The 22,815-nt window shown below is 41.6% G+C and overlaps 1 protein-coding gene across 2 annotated transcripts in view; it reads right to left on the bottom strand.

The window, feature by feature from the left end:
* LOC122555394 (Down syndrome cell adhesion molecule homolog) overlaps window positions 1–22,815 on the bottom strand; it is a 662,754-nt gene that overhangs the window by 134,190 nt on the left and 505,749 nt on the right. For both annotated transcript variants that reach the window (XM_043701363.1, XM_043701364.1), the window contains exons 14-15: window positions 16,411–16,539; window positions 9,306–9,473 (exon numbers count right to left, since the gene is read on the bottom strand). In XM_043701363.1, the coding sequence (XP_043557298.1) occupies window positions 9,306–9,473; window positions 16,411–16,539 (297 nt within the window). The remainder of the gene's footprint in view (window positions 1–9,305; window positions 9,474–16,410; window positions 16,540–22,815) is intronic.

Below are 22,815 nucleotides of genomic sequence, written 5' to 3' on the forward strand. Positions count from 1 at the left end.
ACCTCCTTCTACCTATCACATTCTCAACGCCCCTCCCCCAAGTCCCTCCTCCCTACCTTTTATCTTAGCCTGCTTGGCAGAACCCCCTCATTCCTGAAGAAGGGCTCATGCCCGAAATGTTGATTCTCCTGTTCCTTGGATGCTGCCTGACCTGCTGCGCTTTTCCAGCAACACATTTTTCAGCTCTGATCTCCAGCATCTGCAGTCCTCACTTTCTCCTGTTAGAATCTGACACTTAGGGTGCACAGTTGAATGATCATTAGACTGTAAATGGGCAATGTTGCTGGCACATGTTTGTGAATGATATTATTGGATTCTGTAACGGTAAAAAATGATACTTGGGATTTTCAGATCGGAACAATTTTCAAACACAACCATGCAATTTAAAAAAAAATAATTGAAATCAAGACAACAATGAACCATCCGCACTAGTTACCAGGGTGATTGGAGACAACAGGATAAATTTACCAATCACAATCTTCCAATGAGGTGCTATATAGCCAAGGGGACCATAGGCTAAATGTAAGGTACCAACAATACAGCATTGATTCTTTAAGCTCGTGTTCCCTTCAAACACTGTTCCCTCCTCAAAGAGCAACATTGACACATTAATCTTTATACTGCTTGCACGAGGCAGCTGTCAAGTGTAGAACAGGGACAGTTTACTTGAAAGCAACAGGAATTCTGCCAATAAAACAGCAAGTAATTGTGTTTTCGGAGGGCCTGAATTGAAAGGACTAAAGGCACCAATGGAGATAAAATAGACCAATTAACTTGATGAAGGCTTAAGGAAAATGTCTCCAGCCCCAAGTAATTTGAATACAAGGAGAAGAAGTGGAAAGCAATTTGGAAAGTGAGTTAGCACTTGGTTCATATCTTAATGGAAACATTGTATAAAGCTAATTCTTTATCCCCAGGAGCTTTTTCTTCTTAAATCCTGTGGCTACTGGGGATAGGTGTGTAGGAACAAAGTTGCAAAGAAGTTTCTGAGAGCTGCACAATACTGTTCCATTTTTTCTAGTTCTTTTTAATCTTTCCTGATGTGAGCATCATTTGCTGCCCATTCTTAATTGCCTTTGAGCTGAGTAGCCTGCTCAGTCAATTTGGAGAACAGTTACGTGTCAACAATGTTATTGTGTCTGAATTCACATTTGAATCTGACCAGATAAGGTCAGCAGATTTCTTTTCCTCAAGGACATTAGTAAACTAGATTTTTTTTTAACCACAATCGATTATACTTTCATGGTCTCTATTACATGTCTGATTTATGTGTTATTATCAATTTTAGAGTTTGGATCTTAAAATAGTGGCATATGGTTTGGTTGCTTTTCTGAATGACTTAGATCAGACAGTCTTTCATGTATTCATTAAGTGTTCGAGAGCAGGGATCCTTTGAAGTGTCAGTTGAAGATAATTTTTACTGTAGTGACTAACGACAGATGGGGTTAACATTGAGGGCCATTATCTTGCTTTTGTTGGAGATTAAACAACCATTAATTTTAACTTAGAAAACGCAGAGATTGAAAGCTTTTCAGCAGTTGGGTTGGAAACAACTATGGCCTCTTTCATTGAGATAAGATTTTGCAAAGCCGATATGTGAATAAGGTAGCTCAGTAGAAATGTTTAGCTTGTGCAATTTCCGGATCTGGGTCTTTGGACAGAAATCTGCAATGTTATTAAAAGCTGATGAAATCTAAGCTCTCAGCTTCTGTATATTTATGTAAGAAGACATTAGATTTTACAGATAAGGATGGGAAGAATCAACTAAATTACACTAAGATTAAAAATAGAAAGATGATTTCTTAGGTTTTGAATTCTTCTAAAATGATGGAACTGTGGAACAGATGAGTCTTTGTTTTTATTTGTGTTTATAATCTTTCAAACCATTTCTGTATCTAGACTTTTTTTTGGTTTTTGTCTTGGGTGTAAGAAACTTGAATTTTATTCTAAAACAAAATGATTTAGATTTCCTTTTGTGATCTAACTTGTTCAGGAGTACGTTCAACTATGATCTTAACATGCTGGTGTATCAAGCCTTTCAATTCCATTCATAAAAATAACTAACACATTTAAAATGCTATTATTAGCTACAATAGAGTGTGAACCCATGTCCCCAGTGTATTAGCCTGGACCTCTGACTCCTAGCTTAATAGCATTACCACTATCTTCCCAACCACATCCCTTTGTAACTTTAAAGTCCCCCATCTGTTCTGTGATGTTGTTCCGGATAATGACTCCTGGTATTTGCCACTTCTATTAGTAAGTGGTACTGAGTGACAGTTTTTTGAGTCATTTTACTGCCACCAATTGTCCTTTGCTTTGACTTCAGGCTATCTAATGACCAGCAGCAGAGGATACACCATTATAAAGTGTCTACAGCATAGGCAAGGTTCTTAGATAAAAGAAGATTTATGTATTCTAGCTATAAGTACAATTACAGTACGTGGACCAAAGGGAGCTGGTAGATAGACCCCGTTCCATTTGATAGCTGAGGTAAAACTCATCTTCTCTACTATCAGTAGAGTGGTGAAAACCAAATGAAAATTAACCTCTTCAGAACCATTATTTGAAACGGCAAGGTCATGTTCTCTTCTGGAGAACAAATATCTCCATTGTGTTCAGTGTTTTCTGACTATTAGTTACAATCTCACAGCTCTGGTATATCAATCTTTTTCACAAATTTTCTCCATGGTCTATACTCAGTTTACAACAGACCTCAATGTACACTGGGAGTAAGGTTAATTTGCATCAAAATCCTCAAAATAATCAATCATGAGGGTGACCAAGCAGAGAAAAGTTGAATGGATAGGATTAGTGATGTCTGGCGTCCAAGAAACCTCTGAGGAAGAGATGGACACGGCAGATGTTGCAACCTCGATACCATTACTACCTGAAGAAGATTAGCTTCGGCCGAGATGGTCTGGGTGCAAGAGGCAGGCTACGGTCCAGTATGTGCCACCAATAGCCAAGGCAGGGTCCAAGGAACCAGGCCTGGTACAAAACCACTCCTGGAGAAGCTAAAAGAACAAGAACAAGGCTATGTCTCAGGACTTAGAGGGGGGGAGATGTAATGATTGCAACAAGGTCAGCCAGGTGGATGTCATAGAATCTGGATTCCCTAATTAGGGTTGTTAACCTGGTCCCATCAGAGAGGCCTGGTTGACAGATATAAACAGAAGTGGTAGGACTGTGAGGATGTTGTTAACAAGCAGATCAACATGGAGCTTTATTCTTCCTATGTTTACCTCTCCATGTCCTCCTCTTACTTTGACCGGGATGATGTTGCCCTGCGTCACTTTGCTGAGTTCTTTTAGGGAGCAGTCCCATGAAGAATGGGAACACACTGAGAAACTGATGGAATTCCAGAATAAATGTGGAGGCAGGGTCCTCCTGCAGGATGTCAAGGTTGGCTTCTGTAAACTGAAGATGTGTTTTGTGAACTCAAATTAACTGGTATCACTCCAATCTGTTGAGCCTCAAGACTGAATAAATGCTATATGAATTGGAAAAAAAAAAAAAATAAACAGAAGTGGTCTTCCGCGGTTACGTTAGAGCCCGGGTGTCCTTGGAGAAGGAGCACGCGGTGTCCACCAACACCCTGGAGTTGTTCAGGGAGGGGTGGGCGCCGCAGGGAGTGGAGTGCATCATTTCTCCCTCCAATTCTATTTTGATTTAGTCCCTCCCCTCCCCTTCACTGTTTTGATCACACAGCACTGCCCTTTGATGTGAAGGGCAGTGTTTGTCACTGGCCACCTGGGTGTTTTCCTATCTTCCTGGTGGTGGAAATTGAATAAAGATTTGTGCACTTTGTGTCTTTCACTGTGTCTCACACCTGCACACACACACCATGGGTGCTGGGGATAAAATAAGCACTACCGCACTTAGGTGGTAGTGTGGGGTTAAAAAAGAAAAGGAAAAAGAGAGAAAAAATAAAAAAAACAGGGACCTCCTAAAAAAAAATAAACAGGAGAAAAAAAAAATATAAACAAAAAAAAATAAACAGAAGTGGTCTTCCGCGGTTACGTTAGAGCCCGGGTGTCCTTGAAAAAATAAGCACTACTGCACTTAGGTGGTAGTGTGGGGGTTAAAATAAAAAAAAAATCAGGAGATTTAAAAAAATAAAAACAGGAGATTTTGTATAAAAAAAAAAATCCCCCCCGGTCTCTCTGGCGAAGAGGCACTGGCCCTTGGAGGGGAGGGATTCTCCTGCAGCGCACCGGCAGTGCTAAAAAAAAATAAATAAATAAATAAATAAACAGAAGTGGTTGTCTCACACCTGCACACACACCATGGGTGCTGGGGAAAAAAATAAGCACTACCGCACTTAGGTGGTAGTGTGGGGGTTAAAAAAAAATAAACAAGAGATGTTCTATTTTGATTTAGTCCCTACCCTCCCCTTCACTGTTTTGATCACACAGCACTGTCCCTTGATGTGAAGGGCAGTGTTTGTCACTGGCCACCCGGGTGTTTTCCTATATTCCTGGTGGTGGAATTTGAAAAAAAAACACCTGCACACACACACCATGGGTGCTGGGGGAAAAAATAAGCACTACCGCACTTAGGTGGTAGTGTGGGGGTTAAATTTAAAAGAAGAAAAAAAAAATAAAAAAAAATAAAAAAATAAAAAATAAAAATAAGAGTTGCTGGCCACCTGGGTGTTTTCAAGAAAAAAAAAAGAAAGAAAAAAAAAAGGGGAGCATACTGCCCTTTGATGTGAAGGGCAGTGTTTGTCACTGGCCACCCGGGTGTTTAGAAAAAAAAAGAAAAAAAAAGAAATAAATAAACAGAAGTGGTCTTCCGCAGTTACGTTAGGGCCCGGGTGTCCTTGGAGAAGGAGCATGCGGTGTCCACCAACACCCTGGAGGAGTTCAGGGAGGGGTGGGCGCCGCAGGGAGTGGAGTGCATCATTTCTCCCTCCAATTCTATTTTGATTGTGTCTCACACCTGCGCACACACACACCATGAGTGCTGGGGAAAAAAAAATATAATAAGCACTACCGCACTTAGGTGGTAGTGTGGGGGTTAATAAATAATAAAAAAAACAATTTAGCAAAAATAGACTGCAAAAAAAAAGTAAAAACAAAAAAAAAACAAAAAGAAAAATAAACAGAAGTGGTCTTCCGCGGTTACGTTAGAGCCCGGGTGTTCTTGGAGAAGGAGCACGCGGTGTCCACCAACACCCTGGAGTGGTTCAGGCAGAGGTGGGCGCCGCAGGGAGTGGAGTGCATCATTTCTCCCTCCAACTCTATTTTGATTTAGTCCCTACCCTCCCCTTCACTGTTTTGATCACACAGCACTGCCCTTTGATGTGAAGGGCAGTGTTTGTCACTGGCCACCCGGGTGTTTCCTATCTTCCTGGTGGTGGAAATTGAATAAAGACTCGTGCACTTTGTGTCTTTCACTGTGTCTCCCACCTGCACACACACACACAAAAAAATAAACAGAAGTGGTCTTCTGCGGTTACGTTAGAGCCCGGGTGTCCTTAGAGAAGGAGCACGCGGTGTCCACCAACACCCTGGAGTTGTTCAGGGAGAGGTGGGCGCCGCAGGGAGTGGAGTGCATCATTTCTCCCTCCAATTCTATTTTGATTTAGTCCCTACCCTCCCCTTCACTGTTTTGATCACACAGTATTGCCCTCTGATGTGAAGGGCAGTGCTTGTCACTGGCCACCCGGGTGTTTTTCTATCTTCCTGGTGGTGGAAATTGAATAAAGATTTGGGCACTTTGTGTCTTTCACTGTGTCTCACAAGAAAAACAAAATAACTAGGAGATCAGAAGGGCAGTGTTTGTCACTGGCCACCCGGGTGTTTTCCTATAAAAAAAAGAAAAGAAAAAAAAACAAAAAAAAAGATAAACAGAAGTGGTCTTCCGCGGTTACGTTAGAGCCCGGGTGTCCTTGGAGAAGGAGCACGCGGTGTCCACCAACACCCTGGAGTTGTTCAGGGAGAGGTGGGCGCCGCAGGGAGTGGAGTGCATCATTTCTCCCTCCAATTCTATTTTGATTTAGTCCCTACCCTCCCCTTCACTGTTTTTGATCACACAGCACTGCCCTTTGATGAGAAGGGCACTGCTTATCACTGGACACTCGGGTGTTTCCTTTCTTCCTGGTGGTGGAAACTTAATAAAGATTCGTGCACCTTGTGTCTTTCACTGTGTCTCCCACGCGCACACACACACCATGGGTGCTGGGAAATTAAAAAAAAGCAAAAAAAAAAGAAAGAGAAAAAAAAACTGAAGTGGTCTTCCACGGTTACGTTAGAGCCCGGGTGTCCTTGGAGAAGGAGCACGCGGTGTCCACCAACACCCTGGAGTTGTTCAGGGAGAGGTGGGCGCCGCAGGGAGTGGAGTGCATCATTTCTCCCTCCAACTCTATTTTGATTTAGTCCCTACCCTCCCCCTCACTGTTTTGATCACACAGCACTGCCCTTTGATATGAAGGGCAATGTTTGTCACTGGCCACCCGGGTGTTTTCCTTTCTTCCTGGTCGTGGAAATTGAATAAAGATTCGTGCACTTTAAAAAAAAACAAAAAAAACAGAAGTGTCAGCGGTTCTGCTCACTCTAGGATCCAGCCGTGCACTAGCTAGATCAGTGTCACGTACTATATACTTGGAAATAAAGGGTGAGTTATGATGTTATTTCAGTGTGCATGTGACTGGTGCCCATGGAGTATACCCTGAGATGTTCGTACTCAGTTTCTAACATGAAGGTTGTTCAAAGCAAGTGGCTTGCTTTGATTTCTTTGTCAAGTTTTTTTCCCATCATTATGTTTGGTGAGTTTGGTAAGATAGAAAGCTGATTAATAATGAGGCAGGTTATGCCATTAACAAGGCATTGAACCAGCATTCATATCCATCAGTTAGCATCTCCTAGTGAGAATCTCCCGTGCTGCTTGTGTAAATCAGAAAAGATGCAGCGAGATGACCTCGATAGATGGGCATCACTGCACATGTCACCCAAATCTGCCATACATCCTGTCATAGCCTGCATCACCTAAAAGGACCTGCCTTCTGTGCCAATTGTTAAATTTAAATCTGAGATGTAGTGAAAACAGCAATAAATACAACCCGAATTGTTCCAGCTTTGTGTATGTGCGATGTAAGCTGTGATCTCACAAGCCTGTGGGAGGTATGATTTGGATGATGGTCTTTTGGATGTGTCACTTATTTGAAAGAAAATTGTTAACTTACGCTAATTGTCTTCTACCAATTAAAACACTCCGGTTTCCAGGTAATTAGTATTTTACTTATTTGTTATGGTTTTATTTTAATGGAAAGTTGATCATTATTGAAGATGTCAATAAATTCTAATTCTGTTTCAGTGTGAGCCCAATATTCTATCTGTCAACTAAAATGCATTAGGTGTTATTCACATATGACTGCATCACTGAATAAATGAGTTAGTAAGAATGATAAAGAAACTCCTGAAAAGTATCCCTTGATAAAATTTCAAAAAAAAAAATGGAAACGACACATATTTAGACCTCTGGTTTACAATGGGAGGCTCGAAATTATCCTTTTTTTTCCAATGCTGATCACCATCAATTTTCTCCAGAAGAAGTGACCTGGAGAATTGACTAATTTCAAGGTGATCAACTAATTAGTAAAAGTGATCGAGAGAAAGTTGGGTTGTTGTAAAAACGCAACTGGTTCACTTATTGCCTCATACGTGATTCCAGTCCCACAGCAAGCTGACTGACACTTAAACGTATCCTGAAATGGCCTGATAAGTCATTCCATTGGATCAAATGATATTAAATTTTTAAAAATGATTGCAAGAGTACCTTTAATGACTATAGAGATTCGAGAAGGAAACTCACCATTACCTTTCTCAAGGCAATAAATGCCAGTCTGACCAAAATGGAGCAAATCAGTAATTGCAAATTGTTGATAACTGGGGAAAATGCATTTGGGTTTAACTAGAGCTCTTTCATATCTAAGAATACAGAAAATTAGAAAAGTAAAGCATATCAAATGTTCTTTATCGTATGTTTACAGCTCTTCTTCCTCCATCCCTTACTCCTGTCATTTTCAAATGACTAATCCCTTCTTAAATCTGGTATTGTCAGTGTGAAGAAAACTATCTCAAGGTCATACCTAACAGGCGCTGAAAGTGCTTTTTTGTTCAAGTAAATGTAATCTTGGTAGTAGAAACAGGATAGAAACATCCCAGCTCCCTCCCCCCCCACCCCACAACCAAGTTAAGTCTCATTCTTTATTACTCTGTAGATCAATCAGCAAGGAAGGCTGATGGTTCACAGCATGACGTCAGTGCACAGCCTTTTCAGTATGATTGGACTCCTCTTCAATCACTGTGATAATGTTCAATCAGATTGATTCATGGAGTCTCACTGCACCATCATTGATTGATTCAAGAGCAAGACTCTCTCTGCACAAAGTCGAGGAGATGCACACACACAGACAGTAAAATTAGATACCCAATATGTAGCTGGGAGCGGGTGAACATTAGGCTGACAGATCCTCAATGTGTTATCATTATAGGTTCCTGCAGTTAAATACAAGGTGTTGCCACCAGTGTCGTATCATTTGGAGTAAGAATGGAGAGAGAGAGAGAGAGACAGAAAGATGTAGAAAGTAGAGCAGTCTTGAGAGTAACTTCAACATAAATATGACATGTCTAATGGCATTGTCAGTTTTGTGGAAGGTAGCAAAGCACAGGATTGACGACTAAAGAGAGATTGGATAGACTGAGACTGACTTCCTTTGAGAGGAGACTGAGGTGGCACATGATTGTGAAGTATAAAATTATGATGCGCACAGAATAGGATAGAGTAGAATTGGATAGCCAAGGAACCTTTCCCTTTGTTGGAGGGATCAATCACCAGGGGCATGGATTTTAGGGAGGGATGTGAGGAAAAGCACTTTCACCCAAAGGTGGTAGGAATCTGGAACTCACTGCCTCAACATGTGGTAAAGACAGAAACCCTCATTTTACATTTCAGGAGTATTTATACATATACTTGCAGAGCTAAGGCAGAGAAGGCTACGAGCCAAGTACTGCAAAATGGGATTAGAATAGTGAGGGGCTTGTCTTTGACTGGTACAGACTTGATGAACTGAAGCAACTTTTTCTGGGCTGTAGACCTCTCTAACTCTCTGACTTTTGTTGTCAGCATCAGAGTCACCTCCTGGATTGGGGTTCAGGGATCATTATGGGATCAGCGAGAATTTTCCAAGATGTTTCATTCTCTGTCCCTCCACTTGCCCTGAGTTTTTATCCACTAACTGAGACGATGAAAGCCAAAGATGGCTCAACCTGTTCAACCCTTGACCTGTGACCTTTTACCTGCTTCATCTGTGGTGATGGTGAGCTCATTGCTGGCCTCACTTTTCCCAATGCGGTTTTTGGCATACATACGGATGTTGTAGGTGGAAGAAGGGTGCAGGTCGATGATTGTAGCCTGGTTCAACTGAGGTGAGACATCTTTTGTCCTTTGTACTGCATCCCAGGAATCTGTGGGACACAGAATGAATTCCGTTGAAAGATAAAGATCTTTAATGATGATCTAATATTGGCTTCATTTCATTAAATATGGGGCACATCAAAATGGATGCCACTACTGGCAAACAGATAATTTCTTAAAATATAATTAAGGGTCATCATCATATTCCTGACTTCAGACTTAATTATCAGACAGATAAAGGTGGATTTAGCTCATTTTGTTCCTGTGCCCAATTTCGCACAACATTAACGTCAATGGTCACCTAACCCACCCCAATCCCAATGGATGGCTTCAGTTAAAATCACATTTTTCCATGTGAAGGGCAGCACAGGAGGAAGCTCCCTGAACACTGCTCCTGCCAATCTGTCACACCTCAACATTGTCAGCTCCTTCATCATGCATGTGTGAATGTTTCTGAGTGGCCTGAGCATGATTGATCACTTCTTCCTAAGTGTCTGGGAATGCTGTGCTGTAGACTGACATCCACTTTTACAGGGATTCTTTGTTGGTAGTAAAAAGATATTTCCCACCCAACCAGAGCTAAATGTGAACTGATGTTTCAGATGTGTCAAAATGGGGACAAACCTCAGTACTTTGCCCAGTGTGGGGGAGCTGTTACAAGCATGGGAAACAGCCTTTCCTGAAGATTGATCTCAGTTCAAGAACAAGTTAAAGTTTCAGTCAATGGGGGCATTTTAATGTCAGAAAACCCAGGGTAGGGGTTGGTGGGGCTCACAGATTAGAATCAATGTAAGGAGCAGAACTGCTAGGTGCTGCAATGGGGTATCATAACAGAGCAAACTCACTACAGGAGAGGAATATGTTTAATGGTCCTGATGTTTCCCTCAGTGATGAAGGAGCAGCTTTCACTGTTAATCTCAGGGATAGCTGATTAGAAACCTATCACAACTTTGTCGGTAGACCTTCCTACTAATCATCTACCTGATCCTGGGCACAGCCGGCAATTTTGGGAAGGAGCATCGGAAAATCTCTCCTCACACACAAACATATGAAGTAGGAGCAGAAAGTGGCCCTTCCTTTCCTTGATCTTGCTCAGCCATTTGGTGAAATCATGGCTGGCCCGGTCATGCCCTCAACTCCACTTTCCTGTCTACTCCCTACATTCTTTAACTCCTGTGTCAATTATGAAGGACCTTTACCAGACACGCCAACTTTCTTGCTCCACGGATGCTGCCTGCCCTGCTGTGCTTTTCCAGCACCACTCAAATCTTGACTCTAATCTCCAGCATCTGCAGTACCCAATTTCACCTCACTCCAATGTCAATCTATCTAATCCAGACTGAGTTTGATGACCTTGCCTTCACCACAATCTGAGGGACACAACTTCACTTGTTCACAACTCACTGAGAGAAAAAAATTCCCCCTCACCCCCATCTTAAATGATAGAGCCCTTACCTTTAAACTTTATCCTCTAGAGGAAACATTCTCTCATTATCTGCTCTAACAGTCCCTATTGCAACCTTACAAGCTTTAAAAGCTTACGTCTTATTCTTCTAGATTCCAAAGTATACAGGCCTAATCTGTCCGACTAATGCTCTGAAGATAGCCCTTCCTTCTCGGAATCAGTCAAGTTCACTTTCTCTGAATGGCTTCTAATGTAAGTAAGTCTTTCTTCAATTCAGGAGATGAAAACTGAACAGCACTCCAGATGCAGTCATTATGCAGGGGACAAAATAGAGATGGGCAATACAGATGTGTTTAAGAAAGAAAATAATAGAAAAACAGAAAATGTAAAATAATTTTTAAATTTTCTTTTTAAAAATCCATAGGTTCTTTCTGACACTCCATATGCATAAAATAAATTTTCAGGGCCAGAGATGATATTTAATAGTATTTGCCATTTATTAAATATCATGTATTTCTGAATTCATCAGTCATAACATTTCCTGATATTTTTAATGTTAGACTAATCATAATCATGCTATGTTCACATCACTACAGTGATTTCTGTGTTGACACTATCCTCAGGGGCTCCAACAGTACACCCTTTTGAGAAGCAGGGTATCTCTGAGAGCAAGTCCTAGATTTCACATAGAACTGCACAGATGCAAATGCCAGAGGTGGATCTCAGATTTCTCTTACAAGAAAACTGAACACTGTTAGCCTCAAATATTAAATCTACATCAAAATCCAGGCCGACATAAAAGAAGAAGCAAAATAAAAATGTTTTTAAAAGCCATCTGCCATTAAGTCTGTTCCAATTAACCAGCACATAGCACACTTTTGCACAAACTGCAGGAAAGATGTCACTTTATAATGACTGTGTGATACCTGAATTGCTAAACATTGCTTCTGAAGGCAGCTAACACACAACTTCTGTTACATTAGCCCTTGGGTTTTATAATATTCATAAGGTTAATGTAACTGACACCAAGTATTTACAGCCTCAGGGCATTAACAGCCTAAAAAAAACCCACTGAATAATCAATGACACCATGTACTTTCAAATGGAACATTATACAAATACGAGCAATAAAGTTATAGATTTAAAAGAATGAAATGAGACCACCATTACGACACGTTTGCCTCCCTCAGATCATTAAAAAAGATCATTTTCGAAGTGCAGCGCTGAGAATGGAAGTATCAGTTCGTCAGTAAGGGAATATAGGGTTGTTGGGAGAAAACAGACAAGTGAGGTTGAGGGTTACCAGATCAGCCATGACCTCATTGAATGGCAGAGCAGACCCATTGAGCTGAATGGTCTATCTCTGCTCTGACATCTTATGATTTTTTTTTCTCAATTTGCTTTGAAGATCTGCATTATTGCTAATTCAATGAAGCCATTTCCCCTGTTTAACAGTCAGGCTGGCAATTAGAATATTGTTCTTAGGGCTAAAGGGATCAAAGGGTAGCAGGGAGAAAGCAGGAACAGGGGACTGAGATGCATGATCAGCCCATGACCATGTTGAATAGCAGAGTAGGTTCAAATGGCTGAAATATCCTACTCCTACTCCTTTTCCCTATGTTTCTATGAACTATCTGAAGCAACCCCCATCCCCAATGGAATTGATTTGTTGTACATCCAAATTCTTTTCCAGATGAGAGAGTGCTGGCGTTGAGGACAGTAAAAGTCGACATGATGCCGTGCCATATTATTAAATATTAAAATTAACAAAGCTACTGTTGAATATAGGAAGAAAATCTCTGACAACCCGCAAATTCATTCGCCAGGAGGAACGGCTATGTGTTTGATCAAAGGGTTTTGTCAAATTGTCAAACTCTAGTTAAGGATTTTTGTAGGCAGTGTGAACTTGCTTAGCTTCTGTTGCTGGTAAACCCTTGCAGGACATGTTCAGTACGTCCTGTTACTGCACGATGTTTACTGGAGTCTGCCAGGGTGTGAAGGTGGAAGTGAAGTAACAGTCTAATCTTAGCTAAAAACAACAGAATGTTAGCAACACTCACCACTAGCTCAGAATACAAAGATGGATAGCAAAAGTTTCTATAAATATATAAAACAAAAAGAGTGGTGAAAGTAAACATTGGTCCTTTAGGGAATGAAAAGGGGGATTCAGTAATGGTATATGAGGAAATGGCTGAGACATTAAATAGGTATTTTGGGTCAATCTTCACAGTGGAGGACATGAATAACATGCCAGTAATTGACAAAGAGACGAAGATGGGTGGGGACCTGGAACCAATCATTATCACAAAAGAGGTAGTGTTGGACAAGCTAATGGAGCAAAGGGTAAACAGGTCTCCTGGCCCTGATGGAATGCATCTCAGGGTGCTGAAAGAGATGGTGTGGAGAAATAGCGAATGCACTTGTGGTAATTTTCCAAAATTCACTCGGCTCTGGGACAGTTCCAGCAGATTTGAAAACAGCAAATGTAACGTCAATGTATAAAACGTGAGGTACACAAAAGATGGGGAATTATAGACTGGTTAGCTTAACTTCTGTAGAGGGGAAAATGCTTGAGTCTATTATCAAGGAAGAAATAGCAATGCATCGAGATAGAAATTGGCCTGTTGGGCAGACGCAGCATGGGCTCATGAAGGGCAGATCATGCTTAACTAATCTACTGGAATTCCATGAAGACCTTACAAACACGGTGGAGAACAGGGACCCAGTAGAATTGGCGCACCTAGATTTCCAAAAGGTATTCGACAAGGTGCTGCACAAAAGGCTGCTGCATAAGATATAGATACAAGGTGTTGCGGGCATTATATTAGTAATGGAGAGAGGATAGGTTAACCAAAAGGAAGCAAAGATGGGAATAAATGAGTACTATTCCAGTTGGCAGTCAGTGACTAGTGGTGTGCCTCAGGGATCAGGGTTAGGATGCAGTTATTCACAATTTACATAGTTGATTTGGAGTTGGTGACCACGTGTAGTGCGTCAGTCTGCAGAAGTGGTAGAGTTTGAGTGGTAGAGCAAAGTGTGCAGAGGACTGTGAAACTTTGCAAAGGTTCATAGATAGCTTAAGTGAGTAGGTAAAGGTCTGGCAGATGGAATACACATAAATGTGAAGTCATCCATTTTGGTAGGAATAACAGTAAAAAGGACTATTACTTGAATGGTAAAAAGTTGCAGCATGCTGCTGTGCAGAGGGGCCTGGGTGTCCTTGTGCTTGAATCACAGAAGGTTGGTCTGCAGGTACAACAGGTAATTAGGAAGGCAAATGGAATTTTGTCCTTCATTGCTAAAGAGATTGAGTTTAAAAACAGAGAGGTTATGTTGCAGCTGTATAGGGTGCTAGTGAGGCCACACCTAGAGTACTGTGTGCAGTTTTGGTCTCCTTACTGAAGAAAGGATGTACTGGCACTAGGGGAGGTGCAGAGGAAGTTCACTAGGTTCCGGAGTTGAGAAAGTTGACTTATGAGGAAAGACTGAGTAGACTGGGATTATATTCATTGGAATTCAGAAGAATAAGGGGGGATCTTATAGAAATATATGAAATTATGAAGGGAATACATAAGATAGAAGCAGAGATGATGTTTCCATTGGCAGGTGAAACTAGAACAAGAGGGCGTAGCCTCAAAATTAGGGGGAGCAGATTTAGGACTGAATGAGAAAGAACATCTTCACCAGAGGGTTGCGAATCTATGGATTTCCCTGCCCAGTTAGGGAGTTGAGGCTTCCTCATTGATTGTTTTTGAAGCTAAGATAGATAATGTTTTGAACAGTAAAGGAATTAAGGGTTTTGGTGAGAGGGCGGGTAAGTGGAGCTGAGGCCATGAAAAGAGCAGCCATCATATTATCTGAATGGCGGAGCAGGCTCGATGGACCAGATGGCCTACTCCTGCACCTAGTTCTTCTGCTCTTATTAATGTGCAAGGCGATGGATGCAAAAGATATGCAGTGAGACATCAATTTTCAGAATTTCCTATTGCTGGGAACAATGAAAATCTCTTTTGTTCACGCTATTGGATAGGGAGCTAAATCAGCCAATATAGCCCATTCCCCATCAGTTGCTCCCTCTCTGTCCAATCCTGGCACCTTCATGGAGAGTCAGAGAGATGTACAGCATGGAAACAGACCCTTTGCTCCAACTCATCCATGCCGATCAGCTATCCTAACCTAATCCAGTCCCATTTGCCAGCACTTGGCCCATATCCCTCTAAAGCCTTCCTACTCATATACCCATCCAGATACCTTTTAAATTCTGTAATTGTACCAGCCTCCACCACTTCTTCTGACAGCTTATTCCATAAAAGCACCACCCTCTGTCCGAAAAAGTTGTCCCTTAGATCCCTTTTATATCTTTCCCCTCTCACCCTAAACATATGCCCTCTAGTTCGAGACTCCCCCATCCCAGGGAAAAGACCTTGTCTACTTAACCTACCCATGCCCCTCATAATTTTATAAACCTCTATAAGGTCACCCCTTAGCCTCCGATGCTCCAGAGAAAACAGCCCAGCATATTCAGCCTCTCCCTATCGCCCAAATCCTCCAACCCTGGCAACATCCTTGTAAATCTTTTCTAAACCCTTTCAGGTTTCACATCATCTTTCCGATAGGAAGGAGACCAGAATTGCACACAATATAAATGCCTTCTTCACTATCCTATCTACTTGCGACTCTACTTTCAAGGATCTATAAACCTACACACCAAGGTCTCTTTGTTCAGCAACACTCCCTAGGACCTTATCACTAAGTGTATAAGTCCTGCTCTGATTTGCTTTTCCAAAATGTAACACCTCACATTTATCTAAATTATCTCTATCTGCCACTCCTCAGCCCATTGGCCCATCTGATCAAGATCCCGTTGTACTCTGAGGTACCTTCTTTGCTATCCACTACACCTCCAATTTTTGTGTCCAACTATATCTCTTGTGCTCACGTCCAAATCATTTATATGAATGATGAAAAGCAATGGAACTAGCACTGATCCTTTTGGCACACATGTGAGTTCTAACTTTAACCCATCATTTTAAACAAGTGGCAGGGATGCCATTTGATGGCCAAAGGTCTTTCTTCAAATAAGGAAATGGATATCTAATGATTTCATTGAGACAATTTTAACTCAACTCTTGATTGGAAAAGTCATCAATTTCGTAGCAAATGTAGGGAAGGGGCAGAGATTAAAACAGAAAGTAAGAGCGAGAAAACCAGAAAAATGAATTTACTTCTATTTCTGTTTCCTTGGTCCTTGCTCTTCCAATCAGTACAGAAAAAAAAAATGCATGCTGGCCCTGTCTTTCCCTGTCTTTCCCTTCATCCACATCCTGCCCCTCATGCTCTTCTCACTCCCAACTCCCCAAGTCCCAACTGCAAACGCCAACACTCCGAAGCCAAAACTTCTTTCATGAAAGCCAAGTCTAGGCCTTCTACTCCCTGAGCGTTTGCTGCTACCTGTTGCCAGAAAGACCTCCAAATGGATATGCTTGAAAGGCCATGCAGAGGGGTCTGAGAATTAAAAACACCTTTGCCCCCATTATTACACCATGGGGTTGAAGATTGGTCCTCCAGTTTCTGGAACTCACCTGACTTGTTTTTGCACTCAATGTCAAAGCCAGTGATGGGACTGTTCCCATCAAAACCCATGCTCCACCTCAAAGCGATGCTCCGTGCTCTCACTTCACGAATCTCAATTTCAGGAGGATCTGGAGGCTCTGCAACATGAAAAAAAAAAGTACAGAATTAAAAAGTGAAGTCACCTAACATTAAATGTTTCATGGCAAATTATTGACACCAGGCTGTATTGAGTAGTCATCTCCATGAAAGGTCCTCAAATCTTTATTAGAAATGAACAAATAACATTTAGCAAAATGTGTGTATCTCAAGTACAAGTACATGAAAATAATGTCCTCTGGCATGAGAATTGAGAAGATCAAAGTATTTGTCATTATCACACAAAAGAATCTTTATTCACTTGTCAACTATTATGTCCTCTTTCCAATCCAATATAAGACAGACCATTTGGAATTGCTTCATCCATTTGACCCTGCGATGAACTTCTTTGCTATGACAAAGACTGCCGACTTCAAACTCTGAAACAGCATGAGTCTTCTGCCCCACCAAGCTCATCTGCTGCTGAAACCATCTCATCCAAACCTTCATACCTTTAGACTCAATTATTAACTAAAGCGATTACACTCCCACCTTGCACCATTCCAGGACTAAACATCTCTGTTATCGCCAATCTGATCTGGCACCAAACACACACTATTGCCTTGCTGATCTACCCCTCCATGGCCTTACCCCCTCCCCACCTCTGTAATCGCTACAATTAGATGCATTTATTTTTATTAATTCATTTGTAAGGTGTCGGCGTCAGTGCTTGGGCCAATATTTGTTTGCCATCCCCAGTTGTCCTTTAAAAGGTGGCCGTGAGCTCCTTTCTTGAACTCTTGCAGTCCATGCACTATTGGTAGACCTGCAATGCACTCATGGAGGTAATTGCAGGGGTTTAACACTGGCCTTTTCTGCATTCCCCACTTCACCCCATCTCTGCAGTCAATTGTTCAGGAGCTGTATTCTGGAACTCCTTCCTCAGATCTCATCATTGTAGCAATTGTAACGTGTTCAGTCAGCTGGACCTTGTGGAGAATGCGTTCACTGATTGGGCAAATTAATCTGACCCAATAAGGGAATTGTGGCTGATGTATAAAAACAGATACTGACTTGACTCTAAATGAGGCAGTACTAAAGTCAAGGACTCTCACATGGAAACAAAGGATGACTTGGTGACGGAATACTGGGCTCCGTGGGGTTATGTCAACTATCTCTGTCTCTCTTGCTTCAATATGGACTTTAAAGCCTCTCTCATCATCCAAACTTTCAGTGTTTTGTTCTAACATCTCCTTCATTGCTGAGCATCAATTCTTAATTGATTATACAGTTTGAGATGTTTTATACAACTGTAGGATGGTTAAAGCACAGAGGAGATCATCTGGCCTGTTGTGTACATGTCCACTCTCTGCACGAACAGCCAGCTATCCCACTCCTTCACCTTGTGGTACTTTTGTCTTCAATCTAACAACTTTTTGAAAGCTATGATTGAATCTGCCTCAATCACATTCTCAGTCAGTGCATTCCAGTCCTAACCACTTAGACATTAAAGGAAATTTGTGACACTTGCAGCCAATTTAAGATCATCATTTGGGCTGTGAATGTGGCTCAAATTGTGAGGTGGAAGATGTGGCATTGTTATGGTACATAACAATTCAAGGATAGTATTATGGTAGCAGAAAGGACTTTTGAGGACTTGTCTACTGAGGTTGTATGAGCTGAGGTTAGAAATAAGAAAGGCGAGGTTACCCTGTTGGGAGTTTTCTATTGGCCTCCAAATAGTTCCAGAGATGTAGAGGAAAGGTTAGCAAAGATGATTCTGGATAGGAGCGAGAGTAACAGGGTAGTTGTTATGTGGGACTTTAGTTTTCCAAATATTGACTGGAAATATTATAGTTCCAGTACTTTAGATGGGTCAGTTTTTGTCCAATGTGTGCAGGAGGATTTCCTGGCACAGTATGTAGACAGGCTAACAAGGGGTGAGGTCACATTAGATTTGGTACTGGGTAATGAACCTGGCCAGGTGTTAGATTTGGAGGTAGGTGAGCACTTTGGTAATACGACCACAATTTGATTATGTTTACTTTAGTGATTGAAAGGGAGAGGTATATACCACAGCGCAACAGTTACAGCTGGGGTAACAACAATTATGATATGATTAGGCAAGATTTAGGGTGCACAAGATGGAGGAGGAAACTGCAGGGGATGGGCACAATTGAAATGCGCAGCTTATTCAAGGGACAGCTACTGCATGTCTTTGATAAATATGACCTATCAGGCAGGGAGGAAGTGGTCGGGTGATGGAACCGTGATTTACTAAAGAAGTTGAATCTCATGTCAAGAGAAAGGACAAGGTTTATGTTAGGATGAGATGTGAAGGCTCAGTTAGGGTGCTTGAGAGTTACAATTTAGCCAGGAAAGACCTAAAGAGAGAGCTAAGAAGAGCCAGGAGGGGACATGAGAAACCTTAAAGCTTTCTATAGGTATATCTGGAATAAAAGAATAACTAGGGTAAGATTAAGTCAATCATAGAAAGTAGTGGGAAGTTGTGTGTGGAGTCCAAGGAGAAAGGAGAAGGGCTAAATGTATATTTATCTCCGTTATTCACATTGGAAAAAGACAATGTTGTCAAGGAGAATACTGAGGTAGAGGCTACTAGACTAGATAGGATGAGGTTCAGAAGGAGGAGGTGTTAGCAATTCTAGAAAGTGTGAAAAGTGATAAGTTACCTGGGTCCAGATGGGATTTATCCTAGGATTCTCTGGGAAACCAAGGAAGAGAATGCAGAGGCTTTGGCTTTCATCTTTACGTCATCATTGTCTACAGAAATACAGGAAGACTGGAGAATAGCAAATGTTGTCCCCTTGTTTAAGAAGGGGAGTAGAGACAACTCTGGAAATTATAGACCAGTGAGCCTTACTTCAATTGTGGGCAAAGTGTTGGAAAAGGTTATAATAGATAGAGTTTATAATAATCTAGAAAGGAATAAATTGATTAGGAATAGTCAACATGGCTTTGTGAAGGATCGGTCATACCTCACAAACCTTATTGAGTGCTTTGAGAAGGTGGCCAAACAGGTAGGTGAAGGTAAAGCGGTTGATGTGGTGCATCTGGATTTCTGTAAGGTGTTTTATAAGGTTCCCCACGGTAGGCTATTGCACTAAATACAGAAGCATGGGATCGAAGATGAGTTAGCAGTTTGGATCAGAAATTGCCTAGCTGAAAAAAGATAGAGGGTGGTGGTTAATGGGAAATATTCATCTTAGAGTTCAGTTACTAGTGATGTACCTCAAGGATTTGTTTTGGGTCCACTCCTGTTTGTCATTTTTATAAATGGCCTGGATGAGGGTGTGGAAGGATGGGTTGTAAATTTGCGAATTACATTAAGGTCGGTGGAGTTGTGGATAATGCTGAAGGAGGTTGCAGGTTACAGAGGGACATAGATAAGCTGCAGAGCCGGGCTGAGAGGTGGCAAATAGAGTTTAATGCAGAAAGGTGTGAGATGATTCACTTTGGTAGGAGCAACAGGCTTGCAGAGTAATGGGCTAATGATAAGATTCTTGGTAGTATAGATGAGCAGAGAGATCTCGGTGTCCACGTACTTAGATCCCTGAAAGTTGCCACCCTGGTTGATATTTGTTAAGAAGGCGTACGGTGTGTTAGCTTTTATTGGTCGACAGATCGAGTTTCGGAGCCACAAGGACATGTTGCAACAGTACAAAATTCTGGTGCAGCCACATTTGGAGTTTTGTGTACAGTTCTGGTCACCACATTATAGGAAGGATGTGGAAGGTTTGGGGAGGTTGCAGAGGGGATTTACTAGGATGTTGTCTGGTATGGAGGGATGGTCTTATGAGGAAAGGCTGAAGGACTTGAGGCTGTCAGTTAGAGAGAAGGCTGAATTGACTGAATTGAGACATATAAGATCATCAGAGCGTTAGATAGGATGGACAGTGAGAGCCTTTTTCCTCAGATGGTGTTGGCTAGCATGAGGAGACATAGATTTAAACTGAGGAGGTGTAATAGAAATGGAGAGATGCCAGAGGTAGTTTCTTTACTTCGAGAGTAGTAGGGGCATGGAATGCCCTGCCTCCAAGTAGTAGACTCACCAACTTTAAGGACATTTAAATGGTCATTTGGATGAAAATGGAATAGTGTAGGATAGATAGGGTTCAGATTAGTCCCACAACATTGAGGGCCGAAGGGCTGGAATGTGCTGTAATGTTCTATGTTCTATTAATATTCATAGATTTTGAGAATTAGAAATGGAAGATTTGTGAAGCTGGTTTAAAGAAAATTTAGTGATTTCTTGGAACTGCAAGATCAAAAAGATCTGGGTATTGTCTGCTGTTTAAGCCATCTTATCTAAATGGTGGGGAAGCTTCTCGAAACAACTTTTTTGTTCTAGAATTAGTGGTCAACATTGATGAATGTGTGTTGATTGGAAACAGTAAGCATGGATTTCTAAAGGAGAAAGTGTGTCTGCTTAAGTAAAAGTCAAAGAGGGCTCAGTATGGAAAAAGGTTCTTTGATCCATTGAGTCAGTGCCAGTCAAAAATAAGTATCTACATATTCTAGTTCCATTTTCCATCATCTGGCCAATGGCCTTGTATGCCTTGGCATTGAAAGTGTACATCTAAATACTACTTAAATGTTATAAGAATTTCTGTTTCCATCATCCTTACATGCAGTGAGTGGTAGATTCTCGATGAAAAAGATTTTCCTCACATCCTCTCTGATTGTCTAGCCCCTTCAGCTTAAAGCTTTGCCCCTGGTCATTGATCCTTCCACTAAATGAACAAGTTCTTTCCTGTCTACCTTTGCCAGAATTTCTAAAGAAGTTACAGAAAGGCTAACACTGAGGCGAACACTGTTGATGGTATCTACATGGATTTCCAGAATGTGTCTGATATAATGCCACACAACAAATTTGTGAGGAAAATTGGCTATGGACAGTGGCAAAATTGGCTGACTGATCGGAAATAGAGTTATGGTCAATGGATATTTTTGTAGCTGGAGGAAGATTTGTAGAGGGAGCTCCTCCAGAGTCGGTATTAGGACTCTTGCTTTTCTTGATATATGTTTATGATCTGGATTTGGTGTGCAGGGGATGATTTCAAAGTCTGAGGTAAACAGAAACTTGGAAGAAATGTGAAGACAGTGTGGAATTCCAAAAGGACTTTAACAAGTTTGAGGGGTAGATGGATAGATAACAGATGTGATTCGTGTAGAGAAATATGAAATGTGCATTTTGGTTGGAAGAACATTGAAAGACAATGTAAAAGAGGAGGCAAAATTCTAAAGAGGGTGCAAGAGCAGATGGCTCTGGCTGTATCCATGAACATAGAACATAGAACATATAAAAGTACAGCACAGAACAGGCCCTTTGGCCGAGACTTAATCCTAATGTAAAATATAGTAACTTAACCTATGCACCCCTCAACTCACTGCTCTCCATGTACATGTCCAGCAGTCGCTTAAGTGTCCCCAATGACTTCGCTTCCACCACCTCAATTGGCAAACTATTCCATGCATTCACAGCTCTGTGTAAAGAACCTACCTCTGATGTCTCCTTTACACCTTCCTCCTAATATCTTCAAACTATGACTTCTCGTACCAGTCAATCCTGCCCTGGGGAAAAGTCACTGGCTATTGACTCTATCTATTCCTCCCATTATTTTGTACACCTTGATTAGGTCTCCTCTCTTCACCCTTCTCTCCAGAGAGAAAAGTCCAAGCTTATTCAACCTTTCAAGCCCTCCAGTCCAGGCAGCATCCTGATAAACCTTCTTTGCACCCTCTCCAAAGCCTCTGTATCTTTCCTATAGTAGGACGAGCAGAACTGGACACAATATTTCAAGTGTGGTCTCACCAGGGACTTGTAGAGCTGCAGCAAAACCTCACGGCTCTTAAACTCAATACCCCTGTTAATGAAAGCCAAAACACCATATGCTTTCTTAACAACCCTATCCACTTGGATGGTAACTTTGAGGGATCTATGTACTTGCACACCCAGATCCCTCTGTTCCTCCACACTGCCAAGAATCCTGTCTTTAATCCTATATTCAGCATTCGATTTCGACATTCCAAAATGCATCACTTCACATTTATCCAGGTTGAACTCCATCTGCTATTTCTCAGCCCAGCTCTGCATCCTGTCTATGTCATGCTGCAGCCTGCAATAGCCCTCGATACTATCGACGACACCTCCAACCTTTGTGTCATCTGCAAATTTACTAACCCACTCCTCAACCTCCTCATCCAAGTCATTTATAAAAACTACAGAGCAGAGGCCCAAGAACAGAGCCCTGCGGGACCCCACTCAACACTAACCTCCAGGCAGAATACTTTCCATGTACAACCACTCTCTGCCTTCT

This window comes from Chiloscyllium plagiosum, chromosome 12 (genome assembly GCF_004010195.1).
Source record: "Chiloscyllium plagiosum isolate BGI_BamShark_2017 chromosome 12, ASM401019v2, whole genome shotgun sequence".
Classification (NCBI taxonomy): Eukaryota; Metazoa; Chordata; class Chondrichthyes; order Orectolobiformes; family Hemiscylliidae; genus Chiloscyllium; species Chiloscyllium plagiosum.